General features: G+C 38.9%; 1 protein-coding gene across 1 annotated transcript; it reads right to left on the reverse strand.

Annotated features, from left to right (window-relative positions):
* Positions 1 to 700: 700 nt before the first annotated feature.
* On the reverse strand, positions 701 to 17,665 carry lss (lanosterol synthase (2,3-oxidosqualene-lanosterol cyclase)). Its single transcript, XM_051959228.1, has 22 exons — positions 17,543 to 17,665; positions 15,405 to 15,573; positions 14,943 to 15,081; positions 14,421 to 14,529; positions 13,931 to 14,052; positions 13,578 to 13,674; positions 13,159 to 13,294; positions 11,626 to 11,734; positions 9,681 to 9,799; positions 9,353 to 9,450; positions 9,162 to 9,189; positions 8,178 to 8,234; positions 6,685 to 6,756; positions 5,301 to 5,351; positions 4,996 to 5,145; positions 4,089 to 4,185; positions 3,453 to 3,558; positions 3,124 to 3,189; positions 2,966 to 3,046; positions 2,112 to 2,282; positions 1,323 to 1,401; positions 701 to 1,155 (listed from the first exon to the last, which is right to left on the reverse strand). Exons 1-22 carry the CDS (start codon positions 17,554 to 17,556, stop codon positions 1,018 to 1,020), a joined length of 2,208 nt encoding a protein of 735 aa, XP_051815188.1. The 5' UTR covers positions 17,557 to 17,665; the 3' UTR covers positions 701 to 1,017.
* Between the last annotated feature and the right edge of the window lie 157 nt (positions 17,666 to 17,822).

Below are 17,822 nucleotides of genomic sequence, written 5' to 3' on the forward strand. Positions count from 1 at the left end.
GTGATAGACTGGTGATCTGTCCAGGGTGTCTCCTGCCTTCACCCCAAGTTAGCTGGGATAGACTCCAGCTCCCCCATGACCCTAATGAGTCATGGTGGGGCTGGTCTTCAATATACAGAAATCTGTTTTCACCTTGACATCAAAAAGCCTAATTAAGTTGAACATTAATCACTCACCTAAGGGGGTGAAGACTTTTTATAAGCACTGTACAAATTCACTGTAGAGTTACAGAAACTGAGTCGTGGCTGAAAGACTGCATGTTTGAATGCTGTACTTCTTCTCCTCTTGCAGCTGCTGGCCTGAAGCCTAAAGCAATGTTGAAGTTAACGGTTGAATTATTACCAAAAACTGTTGCTATGTACTTTATCAGATGGTGCAGGGCGTTGCTGAAGAACGTGCAATCTGCTTCGCCAACATTCTCACTGCACATAAAGGTTAAAATATCATGAGCCATCACTCTCCATGTAGTGGGTGCTTCAGAGATAATCCACACAGTCAGTGTCAGCTCTGATGGTCAGGCTGCATGTTCCCATTTCACATTGTTAAGAACTGATTGATCAGTATTATGTCTGATGAGGAAATCCTTTTCTACATAGAATTATTTTACTTACAAATGTAGTCTTTATTTAAGATTTTTTTTTTACCTAAGCAGAAAAAATGAAATAGGACAGAAAGTAAATTAACTTGAGATTCACTCGGGTTAAATAACACCATAGAAAAGTATTTATTCTGAAATGAAATTACAAGGATAGAAGGCAACATGGACATGACACTGTTTGAACATTTTAAAAACCAGAGCGCACTGAGCAGCAGATTATCAGATATGTTTAAGCAACAGCTCTGGATGATGGGCTGTGCTGGAATGTCAACACAGAAAGTAATTCAAGGAATGAAACGTGCTACTTTATCTGATAGATTCAAAGCTGGAAACACAGCTGAAATCATTACTATGTCAGTTCAGATGCAGCCCATACAAGAATACACTTTCCACTGAATTTCTGTTTTCTGTCGTCATTTTCACAGTTTGACCTTTCCAGCCAGTGAACTGCTGGGGTAGAGAGTTGAGAAGCGGCCAAGGGTCCAGACTGGGAAGACATTTCTGTAGGAGGTGTAGCTGATAGCACAGCTCTTGTTAAACACACCTGAAATATTCTCCTGGAAAGGCAGAAAATCACACATTCAAGCTCCCATTGCACTTCATATCATCATTGGATCAACCTAAACCTGGTAATATTGTATCAGCTATATTTATGACAGAGTATGGTATAATCTGAGTGTATGATAAGTGAATATTAAAATACATGCAAAGCAGAGAGATATACCTGTGGCCAGTCTCCATTGGGCAGCTGCTTCTCAATCAGCAGCTGTACTCCTCTTTCAATTGACCGTTTGTCGGGATGCCTGGTTATTCATAGAACATTTGGTTGGAATGGAATAAATGAATTTTGTTTGTATTAGGCAGAGTCATTTTGAATAGATTCAATTTCATTATCATTTCCTGATAGTTCTATCAGTGAATGAACTGTACAGAGGCACTATACAACACAGCATGGATGCAATCAAAGCCAGCAGCAAATTAACAAAATAAAAATGCAAACACTATCATTCAAAAGTTTGGAGTCACCCAGACAATTTCATATTTTCCTTCAAAACTCACACTTTTATTCATGTGCCAACATAATTGCACAAGGGTTTTCGAATCATCAATTAGCCTTTCAACACCATTAGTTAACACAATGTAGCATTAGAACACAGGAGTGATGGTTGTTGGAAATGTTCCTCTGTACCCCTATGGAGATATTCCATTAAAAATCAGTCATTTCCAGCTATAATAGTCATTTACCTCATTAACAATGTCTGGACTGTATTTATGACTAATTTAATGCTATCTTCATTGAAAAAAATGCTTTTCTTCCATAAGGACAGTTCTAAGTGACACCAAACTTTTGAACAGTAGTGTATATTAAATGAATAAATAAGTGAAGCCAATGCTAGAATCATTGGGAATCTTCATTCTGAGTGAAACCAAAACACACCCAACAGAAAATCACAACACAATTTCCTCCAGAGATGTCTGAATGCACGTCATAACAAACTGAGTGATGCCTCACCTGGCAGCCATGAGCCCAAGCAAAGCCCAGGAGGTGTTGTGGATCTGAGCTGTGCTGCTTTGGATGTAGCACCGCTGCTCACAAGACTCAAAGTCCTCTCCCCACCCTCCATCTGACATCTGCCGGTCCAGCAGGAACTGACAGGCTTTCTGCACCTCTTCACACACAGCTCTGCTCACAAAGAACAAAACGTTGCTTTTTGGTATGTAGGTTAAGAGTTCACAAACATCCTATGTTGCTCAGGAGCACCAGATCTACACGCAATGTTGTTAACCCTTAGATGCATAAGTGGGTCAAACATGACCCGGTGCGGTCAATATCTTTATGATTTCATTTTCCAGCTATTCCTCAAAGAACATGTTTTTGATATCATTCCATTTAAATTTTAAAGTTGCCTTGTATACTTCTAAATAAAGTGTAATATTTGAATTAAGCTCTTTATCACTGATAATATCACACAAGAAGTGAAGCAGTGCACAAACTTGGAAGGATGGAGTAGCAACAGCTGGAGGAAAAGAGTGGAAAAATGTGAAGAAAACAAATGTTTATATTCTTCTTTTGCTTTTCTGTATAATATTCTTCTTTTTCAATTTTCAAAATGTGTTATAAAGTGAAAAACAAACATATTTCAAACATGAAATCATTCTTGTGTGGATAAAAATATGATACAAACAATAATAGAAATGATTATTCAAAATAAAATAAAAACACACTGATTTTCATACGGGTCATTATACGGGGGACGAGTGTAGAGTCCAATCACTCATGCACCTAAGGGTTAAAGTTGGTCTTTGTTCAGCCATGTATAAAATTTCAGTGAACGGTAGTTTGTGCTCAGTGTCTGGAACTCTTACTCATTCTTGTAGACGTGACCCATGCAGGCAAAGGCTTCAAGGCCAAACCATATTCCGTATGTGAAGCACACTCCCCAGGATCTGAGGCAAAGGCAGGACAACACTGAGCATGACCTGTGGCTCACACAGTTTATCAGGCATTAAAAGCAAAGGCTCACCCTTCCCAGGATCCGTCAGGCCTCTGCACCCTCCTGCAGTACTCCAGTCCTTCTCTCAGAACTGACCTGCAGAAGGAACAGTGAACTGGTTTACAGCCATTGTCTTTTTCCCTCCAGAGTTTCCTCCTAAACTTCAACAAGAACTGAGAAATTGTTTTCATAAATACAGAAATGTGTGCTCAAAGATTTTTACTACATGCAGCCATTTTTAGTTTTATCAGGGCTGGCACAAGTATCAGTACTTCCTTCACATTTGTCAGGCGTATCTGTGCGATTCAATCACTTCAGGTAAAACACCTCCAAACAAATGCATGTGCCATGCAGTATACCTCATCTCCTCAGGTCGGTGATCGGGGTAGGCCTTCTGGAAGTGCCTCAGAGCCTGCATTACTGCTGAAGTACACTCCACGTAGGTATAATCTATCATGATGTCACCTGTTTGTGTGTGAGTGTGTAACGAAGGAAACAAAACAGAGAAATAATGCAGCAATACCAAAAACATGCATTTCAAAACACATCCTACATCCTCTTTCCCACAGCGACACAACAGTGTTGACTTTTTGTCCTTTAATATCGTAATATTGCCACATACACTGAGCCCAATGGAACAAGGTTGTCCAGTCTGTACATGTTGAACCGAGACGGAAATGTCATGATTATATTTGGTCCTTTGTTTCCTTGTTTCATGTCCACATATTTGCAGACTGAGTCACTGAGACAGTCCGGGCAGCTTTAGTGCTGCTCAGCACTGACCCGAGTTCTTCTGTTTGGAACTCGGGAATGTTTGAAATAAACATTTGTGATACCAAGAAATCAATGCAGAGCCTTTATATACCACAACCTTTTGATTTTTATCTCCAACAATTTGTGCAATAAAAATGATGAATTATTGTTTTAGGCCTGAACATATCTTACAGTAAAGAGCATGAAATGGGTAATGAGCATAGTGTTGGCAACAGACTTACCAAACACCTCAGAGGGATTAAGCAGCTCCAGGAGTTTCCCTCCTCTCTTAGTTTCATATGTGGCGAATCCACCGTCTGTGTTTCTCATGCTGAGCAGCTACAAAAGGAGGACAGACGGATGGTGAGAAAGCCAAACTGTGTACAAGACGGACTAAAGTTTCAGTTTGGACTGCAGTCTTGAATGTGGCAGTGTTGCAAGGCCTCGTAGTTAGCTTCTAATAAAGCGGCACATTTTCAGATATTCACACTTTTCACTGTACTAGGTATAATCTGTGTTTGTGACAATCTCACTCAATAAATCTCTTTCTCTACAGACTACAACCAGCAATGGGATCAAACTGTCACATCCCAGATCTGAAGGTGAAACAATGAGATGCATTTCTGAACTTGCATTACCAAACACTGAAAACACTAGAGTTCATACTAACTGGACATCTTGAATGCCCAACATCTCAGTCATTGGTATGTGTTTATTTACAGAACCATTCTTGGTGTTATTCCTTCCTATTTGTCTTGTCTTTAAGCAAGGAAACATGGAAGTCACAATTTCCAGTCTATGAATACTCTGCAATTTGTCGTCCCCAAAGTAAGATCAGAACTGGGCAAGAAAGCATTTAGATTTTCTGCACCTAATGCCTGGAATAAATTACAATTTCAGCTTCAATCCCTTGTTACACTGAATGAGTTTAAAGCTCTGGTGAAATCATTACAGTCTACTTTGTCTGTGTGCAAGTGTCATATGTGAGCAGGTTTTAATGGTATTGATTTTATCTGCTGTTTATTGTTTTAATGTGACTATGCTGCTGTCCTTTTGGCCAGACTCCTTTGTAAAGGAGATCTCTGATCTCAGTGGGACCAACCTACTTAAATATACGCTACATTAAAAAATAAGACTCTCCAAACTCACTACGTTGACAGCATCATACAGACGCTCAGAGGAGACAAGCTGGCTGATGGAGGGGCAGAGCTCCTGCAGCAGCATCACCGACTTCAGGCCCTCAGCTGTGCAGTCAGCCACGATCCAACCACAGTCACGAGTGCTGAAGGGGAAGCCGCCCTGACAAAGATACACACAGAGATATGGAGAGCACGTGCTATACACACAAACAGGCATAAAAGGCATCTTCTCAGGGGTCTTATTTTACTTAGAAAGTATAACAGTCTTTTTAAATCAAAAATAGCAAGTAAAATGTTGTGTGATATTAGTGTTACCTTGTTCATCTGTCTGTAGTACTTCTGGTATTCAGGAGGATTCTCAGGTATCTGGAAGAGCAGCCAAACTAGGTATGCATCAGAACTCACTTGTATGAAAGTACAGTAAAATAATTTTACATAATTTTGATCTTTGGCACACCTGAATGCCTTTACTAGTGCCACAAACAGAACAGAAATTTTCCAAACTACCTGTCCAATCTCCACATCGTTCAGTCCCCTCTATTTATTTTAAAAGCAATTTCTCTTTCTTTTGCACTAATTGTAAATGTTTTGGCTCATTCATGCAAATTAACATACACAACTGTCTGTGGTTTCCTACATTATCAACTGCTTATGTGATGATGATCAAAATATATTAGATTAATTATTTGCTTAACAGTTAAATTCCCCAATTATAGGTCATTTCCTACACATTTGGATTAGATTTACTTAAATGTGTCTTGACATGCAAGGGTCAAGATTCAAGATTGCTTTATTTATGTCCGTGGATAGATTTATTTTGCGGAAAAAAAATGATTGCATTTGGCATCCCATTACAAAACACACACTGAACCTGACAGGCAGGTACTTGATCAAGTGACAAGACAAAAAAGTACTGAGTGTTCCGCCATTCACCAATATAGCAGCAAGGATGAGGAAAAAGCGAAGATAAAATAAATAATGAATAAATAAGATCAAGATAAATTATTTTTAAAAAACACAATAAAACACGATGAAAACCTTAGGGAGCACAAAAGACATAACTAAAGATGTAAACATTGGAAACAGCCCTGAGACAGAATGCTGTCATCTGTCAGGCCACAGATTGTGATCAGCATCACAGAAATGATCGTCTCTGGCAATGCAGCACAGTAAGAATCTTTTGGAATCTCTTATCCAGCCTTTGAGCTGTGAAGTGCTATAAAACAGTGTTTTCTGCAGCACAATGATACGCTCTGTCAACAAATTACTGAACAAACAGTTTAATCTCTTGCAGTCAATCACTGCACTCAGTAATGTGGCAGTTTAATCTCTTGCAGTCAATCACTGCACTCAGTAATGTGGAACTTTTGACTGTTGAAATTGATAAAGATACACAGAAGAATCACAGCCTTGTGTACTTTCAGTCATCCAAACCTGAGTCATAGGTCACATGAGAGAATAAATACTAAGTACAATTATACTGACATCATGGAGGATTAATACACAAGGACTTGTCATTCCCTGACTGATATCGCAAACGTGTTCACCGACACGTTTATTTACTTTTGAGCAAGTTCAGACTTTTGCAGGTGATTCACTGTGCAGCTCAGTCAAACTGACTGAGAGATAAATGTTGTATTAGACCATGAGAACTTTAGAAGCTACTGTTTTTTTCACTGGTTAGTGTTTACATGTTTACCTGTGTGATGGTGAGAAACTGATGGGCGTGACGAAGACACTCAGCTAGTCTGGGGTCATCCTGAGCTCCTGCCTGAAAGACCCCAACACACACATTTATAACAACTGTTTATATGACACATCTCAATCTGGATTTGATGTCGACCACAGTACTAAAAACATCTCTTTTGCATTTAGACATGCGATATCATACATGGGCTTCCTTGGGACTCTATAAGCGCAGTGAGGGTTAGGCTGTATATGCTGCCTTAAAGCCACATCAGTGCAACGCAACTGTAGCTACACTGCAAAAACTCAAAATCTTACCAAGTCTATTTCTCTTATCTTTAGTCAAAATGTCTCATCCCACTTGATTTAAGATAAATTCACAAGTGACATTTCAGCAAGATACTGACTTGTTTAAAGACAATCAATTTTAAATATCTTGTTAAGTCAAACAATCTTGAAATTATCTTGTTTTGAATTGAATTTTACAAGAAAACTTAAAATAAGTTTAACCTTCATGTTGTCCTGTGGGTCAAATTGACCAGTTTTAAAGTTTGAAAATATGGAAAAAATGTATATTTTCACAGTGAAACTTCTGATGTCCACATTTTCAATTTTTTGGGGAAAACTCTGAACATTTTTTGGAGAAAAAAGGAAGTGCTAAAAATGTTTCTTTAAGAACATTCACATATTTTTTTTCTTTTTTATGTGAATGTGCTTAAAGAAAATATCAGAAGTTTTACTGATATAGATGTAATCACTTTAGATATTTTAGGATTTTTTTTGGAAGACTTACTCATTTTTTGGAAATATTTACAAGAATTTTCTTGTCAAATTTGAGGTATTTTTTTTAAAAATAAAACTTTCTAGGGAAACTTTTAAGGAATTATTGGAATTTTCTTCCTGAAGGTTTTGCAAATTTTCTGACATTTGGGGATTTTTTGCAAATTTAAAAAAAAAAATTTCAGACAAGGAAGCAATATTTTTTGGTGCCCATGAATGAAGGCAACAAGAGGGTTAATATATCTCAAACTAGGAGGTTACATGAAAGTGAAAATCTATTTTTGAATGAAAAACTTATGTTTTTTTTTTAGCATATCTGATTTATTTTAAGACACCTAAGCTCAACAATCCTGGTAAAATATAGCTGAAAATAAGTTCTCCCAGCTAATTTTAACATCTCAGTATTCTAAATATCATATCTTATTTCAAGAAAACTGATTTCAAGGTAAAAGGTCCTTGAAACAAGTTTTTTTCTTGTTTTGAGAGGGGCATTTTTCCCAGTGTACACAAACACAGACACACAGTTACGCTTGTGGAGACCTTAACGCTGTTCTATTATTAGGTGAGCACTTCACAAATGTAAACAGCTCTGTCACTGGTGCTTAAACGCTGTGATAAAAAAAAACACCGTATGTTCTCACTGAGTCTCTGCACTACAGTCATTTTCAGATCTTTATAACAGGTACCTGCTTGCTCACATTACAACACTAAGAAATTTTGTGTTACCTCAAGAAAAGCCTGTACAGCAAAGCAAGTGTCCCAGAGCTGAGATCCATTTGTCCCCTGTGTGAAAGAAAAAGGACAAAGTGTTCAATCACTCAGTGAGATAAAACTGAAATCAGTGGCTGCCCTGAAACCTCTATGATAATACAAAGTATGAGACCAGAAAGCAGACTAGAAGGATGTCCCTGGAAGGTAAAAGTTAAGTAGTGTTCCTCTCCAGTCATTGATTAACACCTAAACTCAGGTCTGTGCATAAAAGTAACAAATTTAAAGCTTTTCTTTTCCCATGAACATAATCCTTTAAATAACGTAAATGGCTTTGAAGTATCTCTACAATGTTGCTTTTTTAGAATGTGTAGATTCATGAAGTCCCTGTTTTTTTCTCCACACATCCCTTAAACACTTGATGCAGCTTGAGCACACCAGCTCCCCCACGACTCTGTTCAAACATTAGAAAACTGCTCTACAGTACTTAATGGCAAATTGTAATGTTGGAGGAATTCCGCCATGCATAGAGAAAGTCCCACCATTTGTTACTCAGCTAAGGAACGTGGTGGAGTTATGTGACGATTGGTGTCTGTCTCTCGGTTCGGAATATTACTCAAAAACAGATTAACGGATTTGGATGAAATTTCCAGAGAAGGTCAGAAATAACACAAGGATCTCTGAGTGCTTTTCTTGTTACGCATGAAATCCTGACTGTGTGAATCAGTGTTGATAAGACAAAGCAGTGTCAGCGATGAAATGCTCAGCCATGGTGTTGTCTGCTTATATCATTAATGATTTCTTCCAGCATATAAAAACTACCATTTGGACATGTTAAAAAAGGACAAACAGGGGTCTTCAGAGTAGTGTTCAGTAAAACCGTCTATTTTCTACCATTTATCTGTGCCTTGTCAAACTCCTTCCAATTTCAAAAAGTAGTTTTTATTCTTTACACTGAGCTCCTAAACAAGAGTCTTAAAGGAGCAGAGAATAAATTCTCACCTGCATTTTCATCCCATCCAGTCCCAACCTGGAACACAGAGAACTTCGTGTCAGTTGTATAAGTTCTTTTACTATAAAACTGGAATAGCCAACACAAGTGCTTCACAAGGGTTTACCTTGACCACCTAATTCTGATTAGAGACAGACCAAAAGCTTAGTTTGTTTTGTTAATAAGAGAGCGGCTGACTGACCAGAGGTAGTCGGGGATCCTGGACACGTGCTCCTGAAAGGCTGGAGAGGAGGGACCGTCTACATACCAGCGAACCAGCATGTTGATGGTCTTGGAGATCTGCGGAGAACGCCCAATACTTTGTTCACACACTGTGTTTCTTTAACAGGGGCAGTTTAAACAGGATGATTTGAAAACCCATGGAAATAAGTTTGGTTGTAGTTTCATTAAAACTACATTAACTCTTTAATTTCATGTATTGTTTTCTTTGTTTCTGTGTTTTGGTTTACGCACACATAGCTCATACTCCATTCTGTGCTTGCTGGTTTTGATTTGTGTATATTTATTACCGGTCCAATGCTGATACATTTAGTGAAGCGGTCATCGGCCTGGATGTGCTCATAAAGCTCTTTGACAGCTCTTCCTCTCAGGACAGTGCTGTGGTGGGCTTCGTACACATTTAGCACCACTGTGGGGCAACAGGAACAGAATCACATGGTGAGTGGGGTAATTCAGGGGGCAGCTTGTAGGGGAATCCCGAAGAAAAGCACTTCTTCTTTTAATTGCAAAAAACATCCGCCACATCTGCCTCAAGTTGTGTTTCCATTTGACGTATGTTGTGTGTCTGTTATTGTGCAACACATGCGCAAAACACTGGTTTCATCATTTTTATGGTCACTTACAGAACTTGGAAGACAAATTTAGAAATACATAAAAAAGTAGAACTACATAAAACATTTCTTGATAGTCATCATTACTTGCTGCTTGATACAGCGCCGTGAGAAAGCATTCTTCTTGAATTATTTTTTTTAATATTTCCTCCACTTAAATGTTGAAGAGCATCAAATAAATTTAAATATTAGACAAAGATAACCAAAGTAAACACAAAATGCAATTTTAAATGAATTTTAAAATGAAATGAAATTAAAACAATAATGTTTTAATGCTTTAAGGGGATAAAGCTATCCAAATCTACCTGTCCCTATGCGAAAAAGTAATTGCGGCCTTGTTAAATCATGAATTAAATGTGGCTAATCACATTTATTGGAAAGCGAATTCAATTTCACTGACCACCCCCAAGCCTGATTATCTCCAGACCTGTTCAATCAAATCACTTCAATATCTGCCTGACAAAATGAAGTAAGATCTCAAAAAGCTGCAACAAAATGCCACAATCCAAAGAAGGTCAAGAATAGATGACAAATACAGTAACTGACATCTATCAGTCGGGAAAGGCTCACAACGCCATTTCTAAAGCTTTAGGACTCCAGCGAACCACTCTAAGAGCCATCATCCACAAATGGAGAACACACGGAACAGTGGTGAACCTTCCCAGGAGTGGCCGGCTGACCATAATTACCCCAAGAACACAGCAACGACTCATCCAGGAGGTCACAAAGGAACCCAGGATGGATCCATGGCAGAGTTCCAAGGCAAAAAACCATTGACGACCAAAAAGAACAAAAAAGCACATCTTACTTTTGCAAACAAACATCTGAATGACCCCTAAGACTTTTGGGAGAATTATTCGGACTGATGAGATGAAAGTTAAACTTTTTGGAAGGTGTGTGTCCCGTTACATCTTGCATAAAAGTAACACAGCATTTCAGAAAAAGCATCATAGCAACAGTCAAACATGGTGGTGGTAGTGTGATGGTCTGGGGCTGCTTTGCTGCTTCAGGACCTGGACGAATTGCTGTGATTGATGGAAGCATGAATTCTGCTCTCTACCAGAGAATCCATCAGTTCGTGATTTCAAGCTGAAGCGCACTTGGGTTCTGCAGCACTACAATGATCCAAAACACACCAGCAAGGCAACTTCTGAATGGCTTTAAAAAACACAAATGAACGAATGAATGAAGGTTTTGGAGTGACCTAGTCAAAGTCTGGACTTGAGTCTGACTGAACTGCTGAGGCATGACCTTAAAAAGGCCGTTCATGCTTGATAACTCTCCAGTGTTGCTGAATTAAAACAATCCTTTAAAGAAGAGTTGACCAAAATATCTCCACAGTGATGTGAAAGACTCACTTCCAGGTATAGAAAATGCTTGATTTCTGTTGCTGCTGAAGGTGGCCCAACCAGTTATTAGGTTTAGGGGCAATTACTTTTTCACAGAGGGCCACATAGCTTTGAATTGTCTTTTTGTCCTTAATAATTAAAATCATCATTTAAAAACTGCATTATGTGTTTACTTGTGTTATCTTTATCTGATATTTACAGTTGTTTGATAATCTTAAATCATCAAACAGCTGTAGGTGGGGGTTTATTGTTTAAAGTATGTTGAGGACACTTACTGTAGGCGACAGACAGCAGTGTGCTGTGAGGTGTGTACATGTCACATGCTGCCACATTGTTCCTCTGAGCTGGCCAGTTAATGGAGGCATAGTCCTGAACATAAAGCTCCTGGAGAACAAAGAGGAAGTTACAGGTTTCACATATTGAACAAAAAAATGTATAATCTGTTCTGCAATTCAAGACACTTAAAATTAAATTTAAAAAAATGTTGAATTTGTTTCCAGCCTGATGAGTATAAACTAGTCTTTGCCTGAAGTCCTAAGAAATCTTGATTTGTGCCATGGTACACTTCCACATCTTGTGAAGATCACTCTTTGATAGATGACCGTTTCTTAAATGAAACAGGGCACCTACCTTTAAATTAACTGCTGATCCTAAAGGTTACCAGAATTGTACCTCCCATAGATGTGTAATATTGGATAATTTTCCTCAATCAATAAACAAACATCAATGATATATTTATCTCATTAATCATATAATCAGAACTCGTTTGGATATGGAACTCCATGTTTACATATTGTGCACAGAGTCGCAGAAAAGAGAAGGTGATGGTCTTGATTTTCAGATTCCTAAAGAAACGAATACAGTAAAGTGGCAAGGAAATGAAGGATCAACAACTAATGCAGTACTGACCAATTGGTAATATCCTATCCCTGTAGGAAGAGCATGAAGGAAGAGGTTTTTAAATATATGTATGCTGGGAAAAAGATCACTGCTCTGCAATGTGAATCCAGATTCTGCACTCGTACTCTGAACTCTGTTTTCTGGACAATAAAAGCTATGTGATAAACAAGTTCATCTGCGTGTCTTTGTGTAGCATATTTCGTTAGTCTCTGAAGACGAAAAAAACTGAAACTGCACTGTGCTGCAATACTAGCAGAGTTTAAAGGTGGATCAGACATAAAGAACAATTCCACCACTAGATGCTACTACACTGATGAGAAAAAGAAAGACATGTTGAGAAGTAAGCCATAATTAAGTCAATACATGAAGAAATACAACAAATGAAATTTTCCCCAGTAACAGTGCAAGTGATTTTCGAGCTAGAGCTGTATATTCAATGGAGATTTGTAGATTAGTAGAAACTGACAAGAAGCAACTAAACTGTCAAAGGAGCTTGTAGCGGTTGGTTTATCAGCATCAGAGCGTGAAGTTCAAAATGATACATTTCATTTTTCTGTTGTGAATAATTCTGTAATTTTACACTGCAGTGCAAACAGGCAGCAGGAAGGTTCTGGGTTCTAACCTGCTGCTCAGCTGAGGCCTTTCTGTTAGAGTTTGCATGTTCTTCCTGTGCCTGTGTGGGTTTTCTCTGGGTGCCCTTCACACTGCAGGTGAGTCTACGCTGGCTGTAGGTTTGACTGAGCGTGCATGGTTGTCTGTTTCTTTGTGTCAGCCCCGTGAATAACAGAATGCACCCTGCTTCTGACCCACTGTCAGCTGGGATGGACTCCAGCCAAACGCTCTACGTTAATCATTGACTTCAGGCTGTGAGCATTGCGCCCCCTTGTGGGACTCTGTGGCTTCAGCACCTGTCTGAGGCTGAGGACCAGTGAGTCTTCATCTGCAGTCAATCTGACAGCGTAACAGTAGCTCATTGGGAGGTAGACCTGGCGACAGTGACACCACAGAGTAGAGGGGTGGGCGGGCATCCAGGTCGGGAACAACCTGCAGCAGACAAAAATACATCTGTTCTACTGAATATATACAGAAGGAGAAATGTTCACATAGCTCTGTGTTAAGAGTGAACAGCGACTACACCTGAAAATATCCCTGATTTCAACATCTGATGTGCATTCTTTGTGCACCAGACAGTAATGCAGCATTAAATATCCGAAAAAGGAACTGCATTTTTACAACAATGCAATGGAACTGTGTTTTCCTGGCATCAGCTGAAATCCTGTATCATTAAGACATGACCAATGACTAAAGGAGAACACGATGAACTTACCACATCTCTGGCAGGAGTGTGTTCATTCCGTCCCAGCTGTAGACATTTAAAATAGCCAACCAGAATTTACCCCATGAGGGAATCCCAGCTGCACCACCTGTAATCAAAAAACACAGTGAGCTTTGGTGTACTGTTGTATGACCCTAACATGGTTACAAGATCACATTAAAGTTGCAGGAAATGCACCTTTGCTAAACACAAAGCAGTAACATATTTCTCATTTTTAAAAATCTGCTTCACACATTTGGAAATTATGGGACGGCAGTAAGTTTCTACACCTGTGTGTTGTAGGACACTGCTAACTGTGTGTGACTATTTGAGGCATTTGATCTGTGTTTTTAATTTATTCTAACCTTTGCTGTGCAGGTTGTTTCTGGCACGAACCATATCAGGGTCATCAGGATCCACTCCCAGAATCCTGAGTGAGGTGTAGCTAAGCGCTGTGCCAAAGACGGTAGACTTATCCTCAATATGTCTGCAGAAAAATAGTACACACTCAAACTGCTGCCACAATCAATAATGCACAGAGGGTGTGCTTTTCAGACATTTTCTATTGTTAGAATTTTGTAGCAGGGTGGATTAAACAGAAACTTTAAGTGATTACTACACCAGTTATTCTGAGGTAGCTTATTAACAGATAGATGCAGATGTTTCTGACCCAAGAATTGTCATTTTCTACCAAAAGGCTGCATGCAGATGTTGCAAATAAAGACATATTTCTACTTTTGAATGACACCTTATGTCTACTATTTGTGTTACAAGGGCCCACAGAGCTGCTAGAAACCAAAAATGACATAGCAGGAATGGATGTCAAAAGACAAAACATGGTTGCTGTTGACTTACAGACCCCAGCCTCCATCCGGCAGCTGAACTGAGCGCAGGTACCTCACCATCTCCTTCCTCCAGGCCTCAGCCAGAGGGATCTTAGCCACATGGCATGTGATCAAAAGACCTGGGAGGTATAAGTATAGATACAGAAGGACATCTCCAGAAAAATGCCTTGAAATCCTCAGTTATCATATAACAATAGAAACTGTCACTTTAGTCAATTACAGGCAAAGTAAGCTAAGAAAAGCATCAACAACAACACTGGAGCTGAACTGAAAGCTCTACTTGAGAACAACCCCTGATTTCTTCTATGTCTTTAGCAATTTTCATGATTATGTCATCTCATATAATTAAAGGTAGCATGCATTTCTATCTGCTATGGTGCCTTTTCTCTTTAGATTACATTTTTAGGCAATGACATACAATCAACTGTCCCCAGCTGGGAATCAAAACATCCAGACACCAAACTGCTTTGAAAAGATCAGTAGACTGAATTCATAGCGGATGTCAGCAGCGAAGGAGAATGACTTGATTTACCTGGGAGCAGGAAAAGAGGTCCACCGTAGTCCCCTGCCCAGTGGCCGTCCTCTGCCTGGAGGTGACTGTAGAAGTGCATACCTTTAAGAGCAGCGTCCACAGCAGTGTGGGCAGCAGGGGAGCCATGCACAAACTTGCTCTGCGGAGAGAATTAGTAATAAGAAATCCTCCAGATCCGAGTTTCATTTTTAGCCGATTTTACACTATTTTATCCTAAACTTTACTGCATTGTTCTAATAGGTCTTTCAGTTGCCTACTGAATTCATACGTTCTCTATACTCCACTGTTCAGCCTAAATCTGTCACGCTGTTCTGGAAACTGTCTACTGAGAATCACATAGCCAACGCCAAATAACTAGTAGCACATGGTAAAAAAATAGTCAAGAGTGTTTTTCACTTTTAAAACACAGAAGACCCTCATTTCACTTATATAAAAAAACAGAAATGATTTAAAAAAGCCCACCGTGTCCAAACCCAGTGAATGTGCCTCCAGCATGGTCTGCTCTCTGTCTGGGGTATCCTCATCTTCCACATAGCTCCACGTCTGCCTGCCCTCAACGTTAGTCAGCCTCCAGCGGCTCAGATCTGTGGCTGCCTCTGTCCTGTACGGCCCTCCTCGCCTACGCAGGTGCCTGCCAGAGACACAAAGCACTTTAATGATGATTCAAAAATACCTATGGGCTCTTTCACTTATATATTTTGCAGTAAAGGTGGGCTCCTGGACGGTTTCACAAAGAAATAGCATTTACTCAGCTGTTTAACAGTAAAACCAATAATTCAGTCATGAATGGATGTGATGTATTTTTATTTATTTGGTTGGCCCAACCAAGCAAAAAGGGGGATACCATTGCTATCAAAACACTAAATAAACCAGCAGAGATAAGATTCTGTCCGCTACAACACACTGGATCAATGGAAATATCACATATAAATCATGTAAAAGTAAAAATATCAAAAACAATTGCTGTATTATACAAAGTAAAGGATCTGATGGATAACAAAGCATTGCACATGTTCTATAATTCTCTGATTGTTCCATATCTGACCTACTGTGTTAAAGTTTGGGGAAATGCCTGTAAGACAAACATCCAGTCAATTTTCCTTTTACAGAAAACAGCCATAAGAATAATCAGTCAAAAAAAAGCTTAGAGATCCAACAAAACCATTATTCCTGCAGTTAAAATTGTTGAAATTTCACAGTATATAAAGATATTGTAGTACTCTGCAAAATATGTACAAAGCTCATAAGGAAATTTCACCAGTGAAATGTCCAGAACAGATATACAAAAAGAGGAAGTAAGTAGAACTTCAAAGGAAGAGAGACCTTCATAAAACCCAGATTTAGGACCAAATTAATGGAATTTTGCATTTCTGAGAAAGGGGTCAATTTATGGAACAATCTAGATGAGGAATCAAAAGAATCTAAATCACATACAAGATTTAAAAACGTAATTAAGACCATCATGTTATTAAAATACGAAGAAATGAAGGAAGAATATCATGGTGTTTGTTTTGAGAGAAAACTCTGATATGAGTGAGAGTGGCTGTGTAGGCCTCTTAGACTTAATAGCCATTTTGTTTGTTTCTTTTTAATGCTCATTAGAAACTGATTGTTTGTTATAAAGGGGCAGATTACATAATTGTATTCTTCTTTCATTTAGACCTCTGGAAACTTTTGCTTTTTGTATTTTATTGAATTGCTTTTTTCTTCTTCTGTCAATTAATGAAATAAGAAATAAAACTAACCTGAACTAAACATGTAGGGAACATACTTGAAAACACACATGCCACCATTGCATAACATAACAACACACACAAACAACTGCACCCTTTATGACATTGTAACTTTTTTCCATGTATCTGTTTTAAAAGAGTGGTCTTTTTTATCATGTCTTCTTGTTTTTGCACAACCCTGAGGAATAGTCACTTTGCATTTCACTGCACAGACTGCATGAGCATGTGACAAACAAAAAGCGTTAAACATCTTGAATACGATAGATGTGGAAAACCCAGCTGTAAGTACCATCAGGAGGAAGGAGCATGAGAAAACTAAGAAGTACCAGGGACAAACAGGGAACAACTGGAACAGATGTGGCAGGTCAAGTCCACAGTGGGCCCAGTGGCAACAGGAGCATCAGGGGCTGAAAGGGTGGCTCCAGTGTGTTTGTGTTTTTAAAAAGTGACTGAAGATAAATGTCTCATTGGTAAGCACATTTACAGGGTATAATCTTAACAGAACAATTAAAAATAGACTTTGCTGATTCTGTGTCAGTTTTCTATATAATGTAGATGCATTACCATTTTAACAGCTATTTAAAAGTGCAGCTTGTTCAGGGTCAACTATTTAAAGTGCTCTAATCTCTGTTGTTTGAACTAGTACGACAGTATCAGCTGTTACATAAATGGTAATAAAGGAAAATCAGTCTCCCTAAAAAAAACAAATTTTAGCACAACTTTGGCAGCTTAGTTCAGGTTAAAGTAAAAAAATTATACAGAAATGAGCCTATAGTCGTTGCCATATCTTTACTTAGCTTGGTCACCACTGTAGGATATTACTTTAGTCGACATTTCCCGTTAAATTAAAAAAAGAAATATACTCACGTCCCCTCAGTCATAGCAGCGAATCTTACAGAGTTGAACCCTCCTCTGAACCGTATGAATGAACTTCTTTTCAGGTGCTCTGAAGCTCTGCCCCTTCGGCTCTTTTTATGGGAGATGTAGTGCTAAGAATCGAGCCCCGTGCTTTATTCAACACAATTAACACTACATTTCCCAGCGGGCCTTGCGGTGCCGTCCGACGAGTTTGTCTACATGGAGCGACATGAGCAGAGACACTGCTGTCCAATCACAAACCGAGCAGGCGGAGAAATGGGCGGATCCG

Source organism: Acanthochromis polyacanthus, chromosome 14 (genome assembly GCF_021347895.1).
Source record: "Acanthochromis polyacanthus isolate Apoly-LR-REF ecotype Palm Island chromosome 14, KAUST_Apoly_ChrSc, whole genome shotgun sequence".
Taxonomy (NCBI): Eukaryota; Metazoa; Chordata; class Actinopteri; family Pomacentridae; genus Acanthochromis; species Acanthochromis polyacanthus.

Excerpts from the sequence above, each read along its gene's own strand:
- lss (XM_051959228.1), bottom strand. Across the intron at positions 11,735-13,158 it reads TGGTCCTCAGCCTCAGACAG|GAGCTTTATGTTCAGGACTA; the intron begins GTGCTGAAGCCA and ends TTTGTTCTCCAG. Across the intron at positions 9,800-11,625 it reads ACTGCTGTCTGTCGCCTACA|TGGTGCTAAATGTGTACGAA; the intron begins GTAAGTGTCCTC and ends GTTGCCCCACAG.